The sequence below is a fragment of the Cottoperca gobio genome, chromosome 5 (genome assembly GCF_900634415.1).
Source record: "Cottoperca gobio chromosome 5, fCotGob3.1, whole genome shotgun sequence".
Taxonomy (NCBI): Eukaryota; Metazoa; Chordata; class Actinopteri; order Perciformes; family Bovichtidae; genus Cottoperca; species Cottoperca gobio.
The window spans coordinates 6,073,683-6,094,759 of record NC_041359.1 but is presented as its reverse complement, the minus strand read 5'-3'; the positions used below and the strand labels follow the sequence as shown (position 1 = coordinate 6,094,759).

At 41.2% G+C, this 21,077-nt stretch overlaps 3 protein-coding genes across 6 annotated transcripts in view; 1 reads left to right on the top strand and 2 right to left on the bottom strand.

The window, feature by feature from the left end:
* Positions 1-84: 84 nt before the first annotated feature.
* On the bottom strand, positions 85-9,350 carry trnt1 (tRNA nucleotidyl transferase, CCA-adding, 1). Its single transcript, XM_029432066.1, has 8 exons — positions 9,262-9,350; positions 8,895-9,024; positions 7,924-8,117; positions 7,416-7,554; positions 7,129-7,255; positions 6,814-7,007; positions 5,055-5,308; positions 85-733 (listed from the first exon to the last, which is right to left on the bottom strand). The coding sequence occupies exons 2-8, from the start codon at positions 9,022-9,024 to the stop codon at positions 488-490; spliced, it is 1,284 nt and encodes a 427-aa protein (XP_029287926.1). The 5' UTR covers positions 9,262-9,350; the 3' UTR covers positions 85-487.
* Positions 9,351-9,447: 97 nt separating this feature from the next.
* On the top strand, positions 9,448-13,855 carry arl6ip5a (ADP-ribosylation factor-like 6 interacting protein 5a). The gene is made up of 3 exons (XM_029432576.1): positions 9,448-9,673; positions 12,310-12,527; positions 12,802-13,855. The coding sequence occupies exons 1-3, from the start codon at positions 9,453-9,455 to the stop codon at positions 12,975-12,977; spliced, it is 615 nt and encodes a 204-aa protein (XP_029288436.1). The 5' UTR covers positions 9,448-9,452; the 3' UTR covers positions 12,978-13,855.
* A 5,294-nt stretch (positions 13,856-19,149) lies between these two features.
* Positions 19,150-21,077, bottom strand: part of frmd4ba (FERM domain containing 4Ba) — a 47,013-nt gene continuing 45,085 nt past the window's right edge. For all 4 annotated transcript variants that reach the window (XM_029431390.1, XM_029431385.1, XM_029431388.1 and 1 more), the window contains one exon: positions 19,150-20,275. In XM_029431390.1, coding sequence (XP_029287250.1) covers position 20,275 — 1 coding nt within the window. In that variant the 3' untranslated portion in view covers positions 19,150-20,274. The remainder of the gene's footprint in view (positions 20,276-21,077) is intronic.

Sequence of the window (21,077 nt, the reverse complement as noted above, 5' to 3'; positions counted from 1 at the left end):
GTATTCTGCAGCGTATGCAGCTAAACAAAATGAATCACCACAACATCTTTTCAATAAAAACCTTTTATAGAACATTTTCTTTTCAGAAAAAAAAAAAAAAGGAAAGCAAACACTGCTTTTCAATAGTTTTAACAATGAAATGATTACTTTTCTATAGTAACAGAGCATCAGTTTAACAGCTGTTTATCAAAAGGAATTCACAGAGCTTTGTAATATTAAATCAAATCAGCTGTCATTTCCTAGTACACATCTTCTCATATTGTGCCAGCTGTGATGCTGAGAGCAGGTTGTCTCTTTATTATGTTGAAGCAGGAGAACAACTGTGCTAACTTAGAATGAAATAGCATGCACCAGCAGCTGTGCTCGTCTCTGTGTGAGTTGAGTGTGTCCTTTCTCAAACAATGTGCTGTCTGCTCAATCGATACCTGTGAGCAGCACAATTACAGACGCAGGCGTCCAGACCATTATGGTCCACTTTTCTCCTCATTCACAACTTCACGTAACTGAGGAGTTCATCTTTCTCCATCTGATAAACACTTTTCTTCCAGATGTCGCGAAGCTTCTGTAAGGTGGTGCCTATCTCCTTGCCTGACGTGATCCCCATCCTTCTGAGGTCGTGACCGCTGATGGGGAAGCGAGGAACGGACCACCTGCTCAGCTCTGCCAGCAGCTTCTCCTCACCTTGATACTTCAGTAGCTCACACACTTTACTCTGGGTATCCAGCTCCCGACTCTGAAAAGAAACAGTACGAGTGAGAATTACAACCCCTGAAAATTTGGCTTCATACTTTAAGTATTTTCTATAACATGAAATAATCAGGACTAAACAAGCAAGAATTAAAAAGCGTAAAGTTATGCATTATTTATATAGAGTTCAACATTTAAACACACAGCTGATCTGCTTCATCAGGACTGTGTGGGTGTAATTAATCAGAGTTTATTCACAGCAGCTAATAACATAAGCAGTCAACCCATTACCGGCATACGCTCGATGTTTATCTGAAAGTGCTGTGACTAAATTTAAGGAAGTGATTCCATCAGCACTTAATTCAATACCAGGACTCAATATCAATATAACAGAGGACTCCAATGCTAACTTTAGTCCCTCCCAAATTAATCATCTTGTTGATAGCGCTGCAGCCTCACTGCGAATAACACTCGACTCTGTCGCTCCTCTTAAGAAGAAGATCATAAAACAGAAAAAGAAAGCTCCATGGCTTAATTTACAAATCCGCAAACTAAAACAAAAGTCGAGAAATCTTGAAAGTAAATGGCGTTCCACTAAATTGGAAGAATCTCGTTTAGTCTGGTTAGATCATCTTAAAACGTATAAGAAGGCTCTCCGTAATGCCAGAGCAGCTTATTACTCTTCCTTAATAGAAGAAAATAAGAACAACCCCAGGTTTCTTTTCAGCACTGTAGCCAGGCTGACAGAGAGCCACAGCTCTACAGAGCCTTCTGTTCCTATATCTCTCAGTAGTGACGACTTCATGAGCTTCTTTAACCATAAAATTATAATTATTAGAGACACAATTAATCTCCTCCTGACCTCAATTGGTAATAACTTAACTTCAACTGTTGGAATTTTAAAAACATCTGTAACTCCTGAAATATATCTAGACTGTTTTACTCCAATCAACCTTAACCAACTAACTTCAACAATCTCATCGTCTAAGCCATCAACCTGTCTTTTAGACCCGATTCCAACTAAACTGTTTAAAAAGTTTTACCCTTAATTAACACCTCGTTATTAAATATGATCAACCTGTCTCTATTATCTGGCTACGTATCACAATCCTTTAAAGTAGCTGTAATAAAACCACTTCTTAAAAAGCCTGGTCTTGATCCAGAGGTTTTAGCCAACTATAGGCCGATATCTAACCTACCCTTTCTCGCTAAAATCCTTGAGAAAGCAGTCGCAAAACAGTTGTGTGCCTTTTTACATAATAATAGTTTATTTGAGGTTTTTCAATCTGGATTTAGAGTTCATCATAGCACAGAGACGGCACTGGCGAAAGTTACCAATGACCTTCTATTGGCATCAGACAAAGGACTTGTCTCTGCTCTCGTCTTGTTAGACCTCAGTGCTGCTTTCGACACTGTTGATCAGGACATTCTACTACAGAGACTGGAACATTGTGTTGGCATAAAAGGAACCGCACTAAGCTGGTTCAAGTCCTATTTATCTGAGCGATCTCAATTTGTACTTGTTAACGATAAATCCTCCATGACAGCCAAAGTCAGTCTTGGAGTTCCGCAGGGTTCTGTACTTGGACCGATTCTATTCACCTTATATATGCTTCCTTTGGGCAATATTATAAGGAACCACTCTATAAACTTTCATTGTTATGCGGATGATACCCAATTATATCTATCAATTAAACCAGATGAAACCAATCAATTATTGGCTAAACTTCAAGCATGCCTTAAGGACATAAAAACTTGGATGTCTAGCAACTTCTTGATGTTAAACACAGACAAAACTGAAGTTATTATACTTGGCCCTAAACGCCTCCGAAACGCATTTTCTAATGACATAGAAGCTCTGGATGGCATTAACTTGGCCTCCAGCACCACTGTAAGGAATCTTGGAGGCATCTTTGATCAAGATCTGTCGTTTAACTCCCACATAAAACAAATCTCAAGGACTGCCTTCTTTCATCTACGTAACATTGCAAAAATAAGACACATCCTGTCTCAAAATGATGCAGAAAAACTAGTCCATGCATTTATTACTTCAAGGCTGGATTACTGCAACTCATTGTTATCAGGTTGTCGCTTAAGACTCTTCAGTTGATCCAAAATGCAGCGGCACGTGTATTGACAAGAACAAGGAAACGGGATCATATTACTCCTGTATTAGCATGCTCTGCACTGGCTCCCGGTAAAATACAGAATAGAATTCAAAATCCTTCTCCTGACTTACAAATAAAATTAATGGTCAGGCTCCAGCATATCTTAAAGATCTCATAGTACCTTATAAACCAACTAGAGCATTACACTCCCAGACTGCAGGGTTACTTGTGGTTCCTAGAGTCTCTAAGAGTACAATGGGAGCCAGAGCCTTCAGCTATCAAGCTCCTCTCCAGTGGAACCAGCTTCCAGTTTGTGTTTGGGAGGCAGACACACTCTCCACATTTAAGAGTAGGCTAAAGACTTTCCTTTTTGATAAAGCTTATAGTTAGGGCTGGCTCAGGTTTGCCCTGGATCAGCCCCTAGTTATGCTGCTATAGGCTTAGACTGCCGGGGGACACCTCCCTGCTCTCTTCCTTCTCTTCCTCTCTCCTCCCCTCCCTCTCTCTTCTTCTCCCTCTCTCTTCTTCTCCCTCTCTATCTGTATGCATTTATGTAAATGTATGTTACTAACTCACCATCCGGGGTATCATCCCCGGAGTGTCTGTCTCTCATGTGGCAGGTTGCCACTGATAAAGTTTACGTCAGGATCATGAATCGTGACAGCGCCTGCTGACCTGGTCCTGCTGGACACCGGGAAGCCTTATTGACATTTTCCTGGATTCATCCATACTTTCTATTTTTTTTTTTTTCCAACACAACATAATTTCTGTCAAATGTTGTATTTGTACTATGTTGCTTATCCTGTACACACGACATCTATTGCACGTCTGTCCGTCCTGGGAGAGGGATCCCTCCTCAGTTGCTCTCCCTGAGGTTTCTTCCATTTTTCCCCCTTTAATTTTGGGGTTTCTTTTAGGAAGTTTTTCCTTGTGCGATGCGAGGGTCTAAGGACAGAGGATGTCGTAACCTGTACAGTCTGTAAAGCACACTGAGACAAATGTATAATTTGTGATATTGGGCTATACAAATACATTTGATTTGATTTGATCTAAACTTGATTACAATGTTCATAAATTCTGATTGGCTCACATAAATTCATGACATCACATTTTTCCAACTGAGGTCGGACCGCTTCAAACCAGTAAGAACCACACAGAGAAAAGGAAACAGTGCAGACATGTAGGAACACTTAAACCTACAATAACCAGCTGAGTGAGAGTTTTCTAGTTATTCCTGTATTTCTTTTAGGTGTAATCTGTCATAAGGAAGCCCGAGAGGAAGTGAGAAATAAAAAACTTCTGGTGATACATTTTATAACTGATCTAAAATAGTTCTCTGCTGTGCTTTTGACTTAAACAGGTTTCTCTGTGACTTTTCATCTGTGAAAAAGAAACAAAATGAAAAAATTATGTGTTGGCAAGTTATGTAAAGTAAGTCTCTTGTGGCCACAGTGAGTATTACAACAATAAACAGAAGAACAATAACACCAGTAACTTTGATAGATTATCCTGGAAAAAATCAGATCCATTTGAAAAATTTGACCATCAATTCAATCTTAGTTACTGATTAGAAACCTTTCCTAGAATGCCTTTCACTGGGCCATATTAGTGGGGGGTGGGAACATGTTGCATTCAGATGCAGGTGGACCACTGTTCAGCAAGATGGAGGAAGTGAATAAAAAAAAGGTGTGATTCCTGCATTCAAAGTAGGCTTGTAACTTCAATTATTTTTTATAAAATGCTGATTACTTGACTTAATTAATTGTGTGCTTTGGGGAAAAGCTGATCTCGTTTCCCAAGAGCCCAAGTTGCTCGTTTTGTCTCAGCTTACTATTATAGAAGACGCGAAACCAAACAGATATTCATATTTGAGTGACCAGTGAAGTTTTGGTATTTTTGCTTAAAGATATTTAACAATTCATCAATCACTGAAATAGTTGTCGATTAATATTCTATTGATTGACTAATCGATAAAATAGACTGTCGCAGCTCTATCTCAAAGCCTGTTTTAGGACTAAAGTTCATCTCACAGCCAAAATAAGCCAATTCAGCTATCGTTAGCGATCTCTACATTCACTGCCACACAACACATGGCGATGAATAGTCCTGCCTGTTTGGAACATGGTATACAAATCAATGAGTACATTGTTCTGGTAAGAGTCCCAACTATGTCTCCTTCCCTTTCTTTAATCATAACACACACACGAACAATTACCATGTCATTTTTCTAAGGATTAACTGGAGGAGGCTGAAACTCACGTCAATGATAAAGTCAGTGAAGGGTTTGAGGCTGTCCGGCTCGTCTTTGCTCTTGCAGAGCTCCCGTCTGTTTTTGACCAGGAACAGAGCGAGAGTCTTCTCTTCCCTGGACACCTTCAGCCGGATGTCCATCTTTTCTACCTCCTCTGGGCGGCGGAAGAGAGCAGCCAGGATGGTCATGGGTTTGGGAGAGTGGTCTTTGGTGATCTGCCACACTCGCTTTACTTCCTCAACATTGCCATCTGGAGGCAGACCTGAGGAGGAGCAGGGAGAGAAGGGACGAGCAGCAGAGATGACTTTAACAACTACAGAAACTAAGCAGGACAGAGAACATAAAAATATACTACTTTTTACAGTTGACAACATGCTTAAAGTATTGGTATCCTGGTAGAAGTCTTCTGCGGTTACTAAATAACCTGAGAAGACTTAAATAATCAAGAGTCATTGAATAGTTTCTGTCTAGTGCCGACTAATACTAGCGCTCAAAGTGCCACAGAAGTCAAGAGGCACTGAATCCACTCCATCTTAGGGATAGAAATTGTATCTTTCTCCATTTAGAAACGGCTCCAAATGATCAGATTGTTGACACCACTTTGACATTACTGAGCCCTGTACTTTGCAAACAATGGCCCAATTCCAAAGTCCCGCCTGAAGCCTAATTGACATCAACTGGTAAGTGCGACTGGCTGCTCAGGCTCGAAATGGTAAAAATAGGAATGGGAGAGCACTTTGTTGCACGTTATCTTGACGCCGCCGAAACATGTTACGTACAATTGTGGGTTATTGCCTTACAGAATGGACGTTAGGGTGATTGTCAAATAATGTATTTATGCGCAACAGCTCCACTTATGAATTGTGGGTAATTTCCTCAGGCAAAGTCTGCAGAAATGAGGACTTACGGAAAGTGTGCTTAAAAAGGGCTCAAAATGTCTGCGAGGGAGCCCTCATGCACCTGAGGATTTGACAGTGGGACAGCCCTAAACCCTCGTGGATTTAGCGGGAACGTGCCTCAAAGTTCGTCAGTGTGGAAATTGGGATTGGGCCAATGACTTAATAGGAGGCTCCATGTTCTCTTTCTGAACATTTTCAAAAAGGACCTTAGCCATGACAAAATAGGAAAATACATTTCCCGACAAGTGGGCGCATGTTTACCTAAACATACAATATTTGCACAACACTAATTTCAGACATGGGTGAGTGCATCCATTACCACATGGGATATTTACCCTTTAAGTGGAATACCTAAACTCAAAATGTTTAGTAAACACATGTAATCCCATTTCCCCCTGCTTCATCTTTATGCTGAGGCAAGCCAATTGTCTCCCGGCTTCAACATCATGTTAACATTTCTCTCTACTTCAGTAATATCATAAATAACTGCCATCCGGTGAGGTTTACTTAAGTGCAACTTTTTCTATGGAATCCTGGTGGTCCTGGGGTTTAGAAGAGGCCGACTACATAATCACAAAGTCCGGCTGGGGACCATTGTTCTGTTATGTCCCATGTTATCCTTCCTCTCTCTTCCCCTTAGTTCAACGAAAACATTTTAAAATCCTTTCAATGGGGGCTTCGAGGTATCTCACTGGTAGAGCGGGCGCCTGATGAACCAAGACTGAATGTATCGAAGCGGCCAGCCAAATGTGACCCGGGGCCCCTTTGTGCCATGCACCCCCCCCCCCTCCCTCTCCCTCTCCTAATAAAAGGCAAAAGGCCAATAAAATAATATCTGAAAATCTTATATTTCCATTTCCCCTCTTACCTATGTACTGGGCCAGTTCCAGACTGTACACCAGCTCCATCAGATGAGCACCATGGTTATTTACAACCATCTTCTTTAGTTCCACCCAAATCCGTTCTCCTGATATACCTGCAAGTCCACGACCGTTTTCCCGAATAGCAACCAGCGTCTCAGGCTCGTGACTGTCGGGCTCCAGAGCCACCCTGCCGTAGAACCTTGAAGTGAAATTAGATGGTTGAGGTTAAAGTGTTTTTCCGTCTAAACAAATATAAACAATGATTTTCTTCTTTCACTTTCTAATTCAAACTTAGTTGAATATGAAATGAGGCAGCCCACCTGAAATAGCGCAGTATTCTTAAGTAGTCCTCTTGGATTCTTTGATCAGCACTGCCAACAAACCGAACTTTGTGGTTCTGCAGGTCTTCGTATCCTTTGAAATAGTCATATAACATGCCATCAAGCCCTGTGAGAGAAAAAGTCAACAAAAAACATAAGAGCATAATAAACATACTAAAATAAATGGCAATGTCCCCTGAACTGATACGACATGTTGGGCATCTTTATAACACAAGCAAGCTCAGAGAGAAGTCATTCCATTCAGTGGAGAACAAACACAACAATACCTAAAAACATGGAATTGATGGTGAGGTCTCTCCGCTCAGAGTCTTTCTGCCAGTCAGTGGTGAATTTCACCTTTGCATGACGTCCATCTGTCTGAAAATCTACTCGCAGCGTAGTCACCTCAAAGCTCTCATTGTGTAGCTGTGAAAGAAGACCAATGAACAAAACACAGATGACTAGGGGTCCAGCGAAGACTAATGCCCTCAGTGACATGTACACATGCTCTCAATCTGAAGTCAATGCCCCGCTCTTCCAACGCTGACTTATGGAGAGTGCAGTGTTTCAGAGGGCACTCAACAATATAAAGTTGCGTCTGTAAAGCTGCCATATGCAATTTATCCAACCTTACGGAGCTACATGTTTCAGCACACAGTAGCTGCAACTTCTTTTGTTCACCCATTAACATTCAGCTGGAGATTAGTTTAGCTATTCTTCTGCAAAAGTAAAAGAGGACCTCGCAGCATCCCAAACAATGAAAGCAGAATACAGATGTGTCTGCCTGCCTCTTACTCTTGCTGTAATGGTCCCATGCTGCTCTCCTTTATTGTTGATCATCCTGATGCCAGCTTTTTGGAACATGTCCTTCATCTCCTCTGGAGTAGCTGTGGTGGCAAAGTCCACATCTTCAGGGCGCTTCCCAGACAGAAGGTCTCGTACAGCGCCTCCAGCTATCCTCAGCTCATGCTGGTGCTTCTCAAACACCTCTGGAAAGAACAAAAGCACACTTACACGAGCCGGGTAACTTTACAGAGGAAGTGTGTCTGAGGCACTGGTTGGGTCAACCTTGCAGTGGCAGAGCCGAAGAAAAGAAACCTTTCAAGATAATGATTTGTTTATTATTTATTAAAACATTTAAAAAATGATATACATTTTCTTTTTAGATTCTGACTGCAGTTCTTACTTACAATTGCAGTCTTTTTCACTCAGACTATTGCTTTTCACTCACGATGTTTTTCCTGATTGCATTAGGAGAAATGTAGTATCCAGCATGTTTTGACAATCGACCCATACTAGGGACTAAAAGTCTGACTAATTTGTCCTCTGCTGTATTGATTTTGACCGTTTATTTTCAATCCGTCTCTAGCACAGCACCCTAACTTTATAGAAGTGCAATATTAAAAAGCAGATTTATAAAAGCTATTATAAGCAATTTCCTTTTCAAAACAATAATTACGATTAAAGGGTCTTTCAGACCTTTAGATTTAGATTTCAAAGAGCCTGGCCCACACTGGATTTGAGGCAGATACTGATATGGATATTCACGACTTTCATATCAGCCGATATTAATTCGTTGATATTAACACAGACACACACACATTTCTGATCAGGATCACTTATTAGGACCCATTAAATAACCACCCAGATTTGACTTTACAAATAAGAAGTTCTCACTTGTAAAACACTTTCTACCTTTGCTGGACAGAAAACCAGTCTACAAGAGCTCAACTGCCAGGTGTCTGCGGGTCACAGCTGCACCTCACCTGCTAGTTCAGTCAGTCCATCACTGAACAGAGAGCGGAACTCACTGGTCTTCAGCTGCATGGTGGACAGACTCCTCCAGCAGTTGGCTGTTCTACCAATCACACGACGACTCAACAGTCTGCTCCACATCTGAGCAAACAACAAAGACGTTATCAGGTGCGTGTTTGTGGGAGCTTGTATCGAGCTACCTAACTGTTAGCTAACATTACATGTCATTGAAGTCATGTTTGCGAGCTTAAGCAGTCCGCGTGCACCTGTCACACTGTTCACACATCGCAAGCACATGAGCACGGGGACATGTCAATGTGAGCGCACCAAACATAACAGACAGAACTGACGCACAACTTAAATAGAAGATGTTATTACCAGAAACGCTGCTATCACTTTATGACGTCCTTCTCTGCCATGAAGTTTAGCAGGAAGTGTTTCTACAAACGGGCGGTTGCTGACCAATAGCGTGAGGTTTCATCAGGTTCACGAGGCGGGGTCTAATAGCCAGAGCTGCCAATAACTTCTCGCGAGACTGTCGATTGTATCTTTATGTGACTTTCCGGCTGATGAGGTGGTGCTGTCAGATTAGTAAACGAAGCGGGAGGCAAATGGCTAAAGTGGAGCTGACACCGCTCAGACCATGGGACGACTTCTTCCCCGCCTCGGAAAGATTCGCTAAACCGGACGGCAAAGATTTGACGAGATGGAACAAGAGAGTTGTCAGCAACCTGTTGTATTATCAAACTAATTATTTGGTTTTGGCCGTCGTTGTTTTCCTCGTTGTTGGGTAAGTTACATATGGTATCAATACAGTAGCTAATACATGCTTATTAGGTTGTTTGCAGCTATCTTTACTGCTCAGGTTAGTATTCACCTCAAGCTTATTGTTTTGGTTGTTGTTGCCCTGGTTCTGTAACCTACAATGTAGTTTAAAGGGATTAAAGAAGAGGGTACAGACAGGAAGTATCGTTATGTGAAGAAGAGTAAACATGGTGTATAAAACTTGTTCCAGCTATCACGTGATGCATGTTACTGTTACTCTCGCACAGAAGTCAACAATTTATATCCAGTCTGTGCTGCTCATGTAGGAATATCATTTTAGACTTTTTCATTAATTATTATTAAAAAAAGTATTCAAATGCAAATATGATGTCATGAGGCCCCGGTGGTGTACTCGTGTGGAAGCACAGAGTGAATTAAAGAGAGACAAGTGTAGCCAGTGTGGGGCCCTCACTCATACAGTACATGATCCAAAATCAAGATTTCCATAGGCCTGACGTACAAGCACTGACCTAGACTACTGCAGACCTGAATAACTAGTTTATTATCTGACAAAGTAGATTCAATCATATCAGATCAGGAAACAAGAGGTTACATCTCTCATCTCGGAAATATTTTGGCTTCAGTCGGCACATTTTTCCAACTGAAACCTAATTTGCTAAAAATAGTGGTGAGCTGTCAAGCTCTGTCCACTAACCTGTATGATGACATCGTGTTGCTATAGTCATGAAGGCTTCATGAGCCGTTTGTCTAGTCAGCTGTTGCTCTGCATATGCCCCTTGTACCCCTGATGAGGGAGATCAATTTATTAGATCATTTCCCAATGAGGCAACCCTGAGTAATGACTCTAAACAAAGGTGTGTGTGTGTGTGTGTGTGTACTGTATCCTGGATCTGTGAGGCCTGTATCTCAAAGCAGTAAGGCTAAAGCTAAGCTAGCTTTCCTTTTTGTTTGTTTACAAAGAAAGCAGGAAGTGACATCCTTGCAGTCGAAAGACTACTGATTTACTACGGATATATTTGCTGATATTCGACAAGTATTGGGCCACTCCTCTTAATCATTGAATTCAGGTGTTTCATTCAGTCCCATTTCAGAGCTCACCGAATTCGGACGTGGTTCTGTAATAGGATGCACAGTTGCAAAGTCAGTTCGTGAAATGTCTTCTCTCCTAGATATTCCACCATAAGTGGTATTATTGCAAAGTGGAAACGTTTCGGAACCACAGCAACTCAGCCACAAAGGTGTAATGTGTAGGTGGCCCAATACATTAGTCCATATAGTGTATGTGATGACCATAAGTAACCAGGAACTGCAGTACAGAACTGTCAAAGATATTTTCAGGTCATTTAGAAACAGTGTTGCCATCACATAGTTTGTCCACCAGGGGGCATTAGCAAGTTCATTATTTTCAACTGTGAAGTGTCCCTCTCATCGCATAATCTTGGTCTCCATCCTTGAAAAATAATCTAAGGGATCCTCAAAACATTTTTTGTGTATTTTACGTGTTTATGAGGCAACCTTTGGATAGGAAATGTGCTGGTGTCAGGCAGTGATTATCCTTAAATATATCTGCACACTGTAATGGTTTTATTCATGCTGCACTGGCATCACATGCATCTTCTGCATCGTCTCGTCTTCATTGAGTTTTTTCTCTTTGTGAGACCTGTCTTCAGGATCACCAATGTTTGTGTCAAATACTTCAGAGAGCCTAAGTCACCCTAACCCGTCACGTACTGATGACATCACTGTAGTCAGGCCAAGGCTGGATTTATTACACAAAGCATTTCCATCTGTGGCATCTGGTCAGGGAAAATACAACAGCAGATGTGATTCAAATATTCATGTTCAACTATATATCTCCTGATGTAAATGACTGATGATATAAAATAATAGGTAATAATAATAATAATAATAATAATAATAATAATAATAATAATAATAATAATAATAATAATAAATAATCCAGCACCTCTTCAATTTTTAAATTTTCACTATCCATTAGTGTTTAAGCTTTTGTACATGTTTGGTTCCTGACACTATCTCCACCTCCACCACTCGTATTTTGAGTGTAATTGATTTGGCAAAAAAGAGACCCAACGCACATTAAACAAAGTTAAAGTTTTCAATATCGCGATAAAATCGTTATTGTGAATTATTTTGGCCACGATAACCGCAGAGGATACATTTATTGAAGTGTACAAACTAATGAATGTAAAAAGGGTAGGTGTAATAAGCTTCAGCCCACACTGTTTAAACTTGCTTTGGTTTGGCACTATTTCAAAAGCAATGACGTATTTTTGTTTTTATTTTATTTTTATACGTGTATTTGAGATGTAGAAGTATAATCCTCACATTTGAGAAGCTGAAACCAAAGAGTTTGGTATTTGTGACTCCTGTCCTATTTGTATGTTGTCTGCGACACGAACAGGCGTCATGTTCCGCCTAACCACCAGGTGGAGCCAGTGACCACACACACGCGCACACACACACACACACACACACACACACACACACACACACACACACACACACACACACACACACACACACACACACACACACACACACACACACACGATGCTGCCTGTGTATGAGCGTCTTAATGTGACCCCTCTGCTCTCATGTTGTGCTGCTGCCCTGCAGGTTCCTGAACCCTGGGGGGATGTTCACAGCCATGGCCGTGGTGTCTGCCGTCTTCCTGGGTTCAGTGTGGGCCGGAGACAACAGAGCTGTCATCAGCGACTTTAAGAGGCACAACCCCGCAGCGTTTTTGATCGCTGTCATGGTCACCAGCTACATGTTAATCTCCATGCTGGGGAGCGTCATGGTGTTCATGTCTGCAATCATTCTACCTCTGGCTTGTAAGTAAACACACTACATAATTAGCTCATATCACGTGTCTTATGACTTAATAGTGATCTGGTTAGAGTATCATGATCGGTGCATTTGAAGTATTGTGAAATGAACCTTTGGCAACACATTTCTTTTAAAATCAATGAAACGTGTCTGGGATTGAACTCTTGGAGATTCTCAAAGACTGATGTTCATCTAGTCTGACTCGAAACAAAAGTTTATAGGTTTGTTTTTGCCAAACATTTAAAACATTCACAGTCCCTCTCCCCATCTGCTTTTCAGTGATATTTGCACACGCTTCCTTTCGCCTCCGCAACGTGAAGAATAAGTTGGAGAATAAGATGGAAGGAGTCGGACTGAAGAGGTCACCCATGGGCATTTTGCTGGAGGCTCTGGGTCAGCAAGAGGAGAACTTTATAAAGATCCAGAGCTTTCTGGAGGGAAAGCTGAAGGATTGATTTGGACTTCATGCACACGTTCTTCTTTCTTGGCCTAAGATCTTGACTGTGTGTCTCAGTCTAATCCTCTTAAAGTTTGTTTCATATACAGCGTGTTGTGTTTTGAAAAGAGAGCTTGTAATCTGAAGGGCTTTGTCTTTACCTCAGGGGATCTGTCACTCCACCCAGAACTTGTCAGGGCACTTTTTCTTCAGCAGTGACGAGTGCACCTCACTGGTCTGCTATGCAATGTGTCAGTGTTTCTGTGCACCACAGCTGCAGACTCCTTCCTAGGTATGAAATCTGTGTTTAATGAGTCTCAGCAACAGTTTGCGCTCCGTGACAAAGAATAAAAAGTGCACACTCGACGCACATCAATGCCAAGGTATTTTTGAAAGCTGGACTGTTGAAAGTGTTTGAATCATGTCTCCTCATGTGAAATCTGAAAGGTTACAGCAGAGATGGAAGTATTCAGATCCTTCTCTTATGTACAAGTACTAATACCACACTGTGAAAATACTCTGTTAAAATGTCCTGCGTTGAAAATATGAAAGTATCATCAGGAAAAGTACTCAATGCAGTAAAATGTCTACTGTGAGTTTATATATTTATTCATATATATTAAGACTCAAAGATTAAGCAGCAGTTAATTCTGTATGGTGCTGCAATGATTATTCTCTATTATGAATTAATCTGTTGGTTATTTTCTTGATTAATCAGTTTGTTTGATCTGTAAAACGTCAGTTACCCAGGGACACCTTAAATGTCTTGTGTGGTCGGACTGCATCTTTGCATGAAAAATGACATTACGATTAGCCGCTATCAAATCAGCCGCTGATACATTTTTAATAATTGACTAATAAACTAATTGATTGCTTGTTTAAACTCAATGCATCATATTCTTAAAGTTCCTCATATGTTGTGTCAAGTACTGATACTTTAAATGTTTACTCAAGTACAGTACTTGTACTTACATTCCACCACTGTACTTCAGTATGCTTTTGAAATAGAAACCCAACCAAACTGAAGCTGGTCTTGATCTACAAAATACTCCGATCACTGATCACTGTGTCAATATCTAAAATGAAGACTTCAAAGGAGAGCGAGGTCTTAACCCTCGGCCATCAGTATTCCTGCTGCACCTCTCACCGTTCTGTTTAATCTTTGACAATGCCCCCTGGGTGATGGATTGGCTAACTTCTCTTTCCCCTCCACTTAGCCCAATGCTAATCAATGGGCTGCAGTAGATTATAGTGTGGAGAGCTGAGCGCTGCACAGTGACAGAGCGGATTCATCTGCAGTCATTCACCTCCAAACCTCAGTTACTCGCTGCGTCAGCGGGAAAAAAATGGATTCCATTAGAAATTGACTTCAGATCAGACGAATCCATGTGGAACATAATGCTCTGTTATGTGGCAACATGTGAGGATTGGGGGAAACATGGAGATAACAAATGAGGGGAATTAAAAAGCACTTCAGAGAGAGCTGGTTTTTCAAAGTGTCCACACGATTCTTACCTGATGATTTTTAGCATTTTGTGCAGGTAGTTATATACAATTCAAAACAGTTCCCTGCACTGGAACAGTTATTGCAAATGTTGTGGTGTTCCCAGACTTCTTCCAAACCAGTGTGATGTTGTACTTAAGCCCCCTCTGATAAAGGCTGGTCCACTGCAGGACAGGTGGGCCAGAAAATGAGATCTTTCTGTCCTGTGAGGATGATTTGCATGTTGTAAAGTGGAAAGGTGATGAGCAGTAAGGAAAATGTTACTGACAGTGAACAGGCAACTAATGTATACATCGCTGCCAAATACAGTTGTGCAAACGTTACATATAAGCTTATTAAAACATTTAAGGCAAAAACATGTTTCATGCTCTGGACAATTTTAAGAAGTGGGCCATTTTGCTTGCATAACATGTCTTCTTCAGACTAATGGAAAGAAAACATCCAAAATATTCCTTTGTCTATTTATATCTGCAGATTGTTCCTAAAGTCCCCAAATGTTACCTTTTAGATAATGCATATCTAAACGTAACATTTCAGAAAACGTGTAATACAAACAACAATTGTCTTTATGTAAGTAATGAACTGGGGAAGTTCTATTAGTTACATTTCTTACCTGTTTTCTCAAAATGAGTTTTGTTTCTCAGACTGAGCCAGAAATCTCCACTTCAGTATCACTTACACACCAAACTGTCCAGTTTCACTCCTCTATATTCTGAAGCTTTGTTCAGAGGGCTTTGTGTATCCTTCATAGCCTGATTTAGATCACATTTTACATCTAAAAACATAAGGTTTGAAGTTTTGAATAATGAAATCAACAGTAGTGATACTGCGGTACCTGCAGTTCAGGGCCTGCCTCACCTTTTGCTTTCAAAATGTCTAAAATCCATTTCAGGCCGCATCATTTCTCTGAAAGGTATGTGTGGTATTTTTTAAGTGATCCCTCCTGATGACCTCTGCACACTCAGGTCAGTGTTCCAGTGGCTCTCCAGTTTAACTTTGACTCCCCCCCCCCTGTGCTACAGTAGTGATTTATGTCCTCTCCTGCCGTGCATCATCTCCATCCATATTGTGCAACACGGGGGAGTGAACACAAGCACTGGTGGCAATAAACTCAAGTAAAGTCATGTCTGCCGGGGCACAGTGGAGGGCCTTGTTCAGCTAGCAGCTGCTGTAAGGATCCTACCAACACGTGTGTGTGCTGCTGCACGCCTAACAGGTGTGTCTTTGGTCTTCAACCGAATCCAGGAGAGGAAGTTACACGCACAAAACAACACTTGTCATTTCTTGGTGTTTTTGCATTAATCAACAACACTTTGTCATTTGTTGTTATGGTGAAACAACCATAATTGCGTCCAAAGGTGTGCATCAGTTAAGCAACAGAAGTCGGTGACACAAAAACAAACCTGTGTACTGTTTCTAGCACTTGCAACATCTGCCTCCTGTTTAGTTTCCACCACACAAAGGCGTGGGACATCAATACAACACTTGATGTTGTTGGTAATGCACACTGACAGCACGCTGCCACAGGGTTGACCCCTCCATCCCTCAGTTTGCCTGATAGGCTTTGGCTTTTGGTGGCCAAGCTGGTTAGCGAGCCTCATAACTCAGACAGCCTGTCTGTCTGGCAGCAGATCCGGCTGCTTGGACTCACGCTGCAGCTGATCATGTGACAGCTGTGACCTTTGCAGTCTGCCACATCCTCATGAGCTCTTCAACCTTCCCATACACACACGCTGCTTTCACTGCCTCCTCGATAGAAGGTTGTCTGTATAAACCCATGTGACCGGTCAGCTAATCCAACTATTCCCCCTTCATAGCTCGTCAGAGCCATGCCTCCCTGGATCAAGGTGTGCTGATCCTGGGGAAGCCTCGGCACAACATAGTCACTTTAATCTGAGCTCGGCTGAGCCCTTTGGCAGGGTTGACATGTGTGACATCCATCAGCTCTATGGCTTTGTCCCTGCGATACTAGTCCCGACTGGATACCTAAGTTTCAGTACTGACACCAAAACGATACTTATTTTAATACCTTACCTCGAGAAAACATTCTCTCTCCAAAAACCTGTCATGTCTAGATTCAAACCTTTTTGTAATTCACCAAAAAGTCTCAAATGCTAACTTTGAAACACAAGCCCCTGTACAGTTACTATTCCTAAATAAAATCTGCTAAATGGATTTCATTTGAAGATGACTGAAAGCAGCAGTAAGGGATTTTGATGTAAATATAACATTGACATTATATCACCTTATAAAGTTGTAATTGTTAGCAGACAGTTGCCTATTTACACACCAACCACAGAGCAACAGAAACATTGATTTAGAGTCCTATTAGTGTCCACTGAATGAGTTTAAGTCCAATGAGTCCAACTCCTGAGGGAAATATCTGACTCCTTAACTGCTAGATGCTACTTTGTTTCCTAGCTAGTTGCTAGCTCTGTCTTCTGTTGGTGCTGGTCAGGTAGCGTACTGTCGGTTTAATAGTCTTTTTGCCAAAAACAGCGGCCTGCTGTAGCGAGAAACAAGGTTTCACAAGCGTGGCCGTAAAAAAACAAAACAATGAGTTGAAAGACGCTAGCGATACTTAACTTACGGTATAGTTTGTAATTCACAATGAAAATGAAAATAAGATGCCAGAGTGCATAAAAACAGACTAATGGCGCTTGATTAACAAAACAAAGTGCCAGGAGAGCAGAGGTCCAGGCTCAGCGCTGAATGTTAATCACTGTCCCCCGGCCTCGTGTCACTTTACAAAAGTGGCTGAAAGGCAAAGTGAGTGTCCCTGAAACTGAGGTGCACTGAGTCAGGCAACACTTATTTGTGGGTTTGTCAGTATGACCAACACCTTTTATATTACACATCATTTAACTAAAAGAGCAACTTTGAAACTTTGAATTAAACAAGACTGTGAATGTGACCAGATGTTTGAAGACGGTTTCAGTTATCTTTTTTAATATTGGCTCGGACACATTTTGGTCAGTACCAAAGCAGTAATTGCGGTTTGATGCCGAACTCTAATCTTCTCTCCATATTACACTTTTGTTTGTAGTGTGTTAGATGAGGGGGAAGCACATAAGAGCCCATTGTTTATGCAGTGGAGTGTCAGCTGGAGCAGCCTTGCCTGATGTCTGTCTGCAGCTGGTGTGAAGCAGCAGAGGCGCAGAGACAGGGGGAGACAGCTGGATACAAAGCGCTCCCCCCTCTCGCGCTGCCTGCCTCGGGTTAAAGCCGAGAAGCTGGAAGTGTCTGAGACCTCCCCTGAGCTCGCTCAAGAAGCAAACCACCGGAGGGGCACTGCGAGCAAGTGGAGCTGCTCGACTGTGGCCTTCACAAAGAGACAAGCAGAGGCAGGATACTTGGGTTGTAGTGGTAGGAAATGTGTCCCGGCTGGGGAAGGAAGTGAGGGAAAAGGAGGTGAAGGGTTATAGCGCAATCTACAAGTTAACAGCAGACCGCTATAACGTGGACGCCTACAGGGAGGGTTTGGTGCTATAAACACAAGCTTGTCATTCACAGGGAGGACAGAAGAACAGGTTTATAACCCATAATGGGTGTGACAGCTTTTAAAGACTGGTTAGGTCGGTTCACGGTTTAAGGACACAGAAAACCAGCCCGGCAACACAGCAGGCGGTGGGAACAGAGCAGAGCGACAGAGCTCTGCAGCACGAGAGTTTCTAAAAGCAGATCATTTACTCATAATTAGCTCTCATCAGGACTGATTGCAGCTCTGCATTCATTCTTACAAGCTCAAAAAACAACCTGGGATGTAGCCAGTACTCTGCAGTTATCTTTCCATACTATAATCTGCCTCCTTGAAGGCACCGCAGACCATTTATACATGCAGAACGTATTTATATGTTCCATCCTGAGCCACTTTTACAAAGGGCAATTAAATGTAAATGAGACTTTAGGTTTTTTTCCTCTGAAGTGGTAACAATCATTGTACTTTCTTTAAACACCACTCCATTAATTGAATTTGCTGAACAGACATTCAATTACCCAATTTAACAGATTTGGATCTAAATCCTGTGTTTTCCTGCACTTAGGTTTTTTTCTTTTGATTTAATTCCGATTCTGTTCTTTAAAAAAGGGAACAATTCAAAACGACTATTTGTTAATCAAACACTCACCCAGGTGTTACCTTGAATTCTTGAAGAAAGCTTTGTTTTCAGTGACAGAGAATCAAAAAACTGAGAAAAGTCTTGATGAATTTAAGTAAATTGAAGCCACATTAAAAAAGCAGAACTAAAGCAAACCATCTGTTTACAAACTCTCACACAACTCGTGCAGTAAAATCCAAGTCTCATTTATCCAGTCGTATGCTCTCTACTTTCCAAAATCTTACTATTTAAAACACTTTGCATAAACAACCTCACGCTTGCACAGGCACACTACTCATCTGTGAGAGTCCGAAGAGTTTTAAATAGTTTTAGTAAAAATGCATGTTTGTGAAGTACTGAGCAGACTTTGATTTTACTGCACAAGTTGTGTGAGAATTTCTAAACAGATGTTTTGATATAGTTTTGCTGTTGTTCAACACGGCCCCCCCTTCAATACATCAAGATTTATCTCAGTGGAGAAATGCGAGAAAAAAATAGTTTTCTTCAAGAATTCAAGGTAACACGGGTGCAGAATTGAGATATAAACGATCTTTTTGTGTATAAATATGACCTACTACAAACTGAACTGATTCAAATGCTGATTTGTTTTTAATGCAAACAAATGCAATTATACAAATGACTAAGACCCAGCTTAACAACAATTGTTTACTATATATTACATGCTTTTCAAAAACATAACAATGTTCTAAAAAAAAAAAAAAAGACGGAACCAGTGTATTTACAATACCAACATTTACATACAGCTTCATTCTCTTGAGACATTGGGAGCACCAGTCCATGATGTCCAGCATGGATGAAATAACCATGTTAAAATAAAAAATAAAAAACTGGATTTTCTGTATTCCTGCAGTGTGTATCAGATGTGGCAGTGATATCAAAGTGTGTGACTTCGGGTAACACTCAGAATGGTGAGAAGTATTTGGCTCAGTTGTATTGTAAGAACTGACAGTGAGAGATTGAATACTTTGTAAAGCACAAACAAAGTGTACGGTAGTTACAAGCTATGATACAACTGGATCTGCAGAAGGCGCCAGGAGGAGTCCATCGTTTTTGACTCATTTTTTAATGAGTTCAATCCTTCATTTTTGATAATGTCCTTATGAATCCTTGTCCGATCCTTCATGGTTACAGTGTTCAAACACGTGTGTGACAGAGCGTTGTTCGTAGCGGCTCAGTAATCCTCTCGCAGACAGCCCTAGTCCTCGGTTTGTGGAGCCCCCCCCATCTCTTCAGAGACACAAAGTTCAGCCAACATCCCCACATGTGGCTATACCACACAGTCCACAGCAGGTCCTGGTATAGTTTCAGTTCATCATCACCACAAACACTCAAAATCCAGACATGAAGACCTGGGCTTTTGTTACGATCACAAGGTTGTGGGTCACTTTGGCAATTGCAGTGAGGCGAATAGAAAACGAGAGAACGTCATTTCCTTTACTCGCTGAATCCCACAGAAGTTGAGTTCCTTCATTCTTTGGATCCCCTTGTACAGAAAAAAACCAGGTAAGTGCAGTCTAAGGCACAATGACAACTTGTCATGGTGAAACAATTCATACAGCGCAATGAAAGACGGGCGACTACACTATTGTTCCCGGTTTTGAATCTTCGTGCCACTGAATCTGGTCGTCTGGCTGCAGGTTAGAGGGCATTTGGTTACTGATGTGCGAGTCCATTTGGCTGACATCTATGTAGGACCTGTAACAAACACAAGAGTGAAAAACATTAGACACTTGGCAAACTGAATGTAGATTGTGACGTAGCTATGGGTTTAGAATGAATTCACCCTGGGCTGTCAAAACCATCCTATCGTATTTCAGCTTTGTAGTGCCAAGATCAGGAAACTACAGCTGCAACTTAGTCTTTTCATCATCGATTAATCTGCCAATTATTTTCTAGGTCAATCGAATAATTGTTTAGTTTATAAAATGTCAGAAAACAGTTTCTGCAAGGAGACTAAAATGTCTTGTCCAACACCCAAAGATATTCACTTTAATACGATATAAAAACAGAAAGAGGCTGAAAACGGCATTTTCTGCCATTTTTGCATAGAACATTACTTTAATGATTAACCGATTATGAAAATAGTTGGCGATTATTTTTCTGTCGATGGACTTATCATTGCAGCTCTACAGGAAACTGAAGTAAAAAGAAGCAATAAGAAACATTTTCCAGTGTTCATGTGTGTTTCAGGCATGTTAATATTATTCTCAGTTTCAGACGAAGGTAAACCCAGGGTGAAACATTCTCACCCAACAAAACAGCAGCTGCACACAGACACTATACACACGCATAGCCATCAAATGCGACAATACTTAGGTCACATTTATTTTCCTCTGCCACACAAGTGCTCTCCCACCACCGCAAGACACCCAGAGAATCAAAACAAATATCAGTAGTGTGAAATGATTTGGAGCTTTCTGTTAGTGCCTGCCACATAGATACAAAGACACATCACCATCAGCATGATAACCATGTGGGGAAGTTTTACATTCTCGTC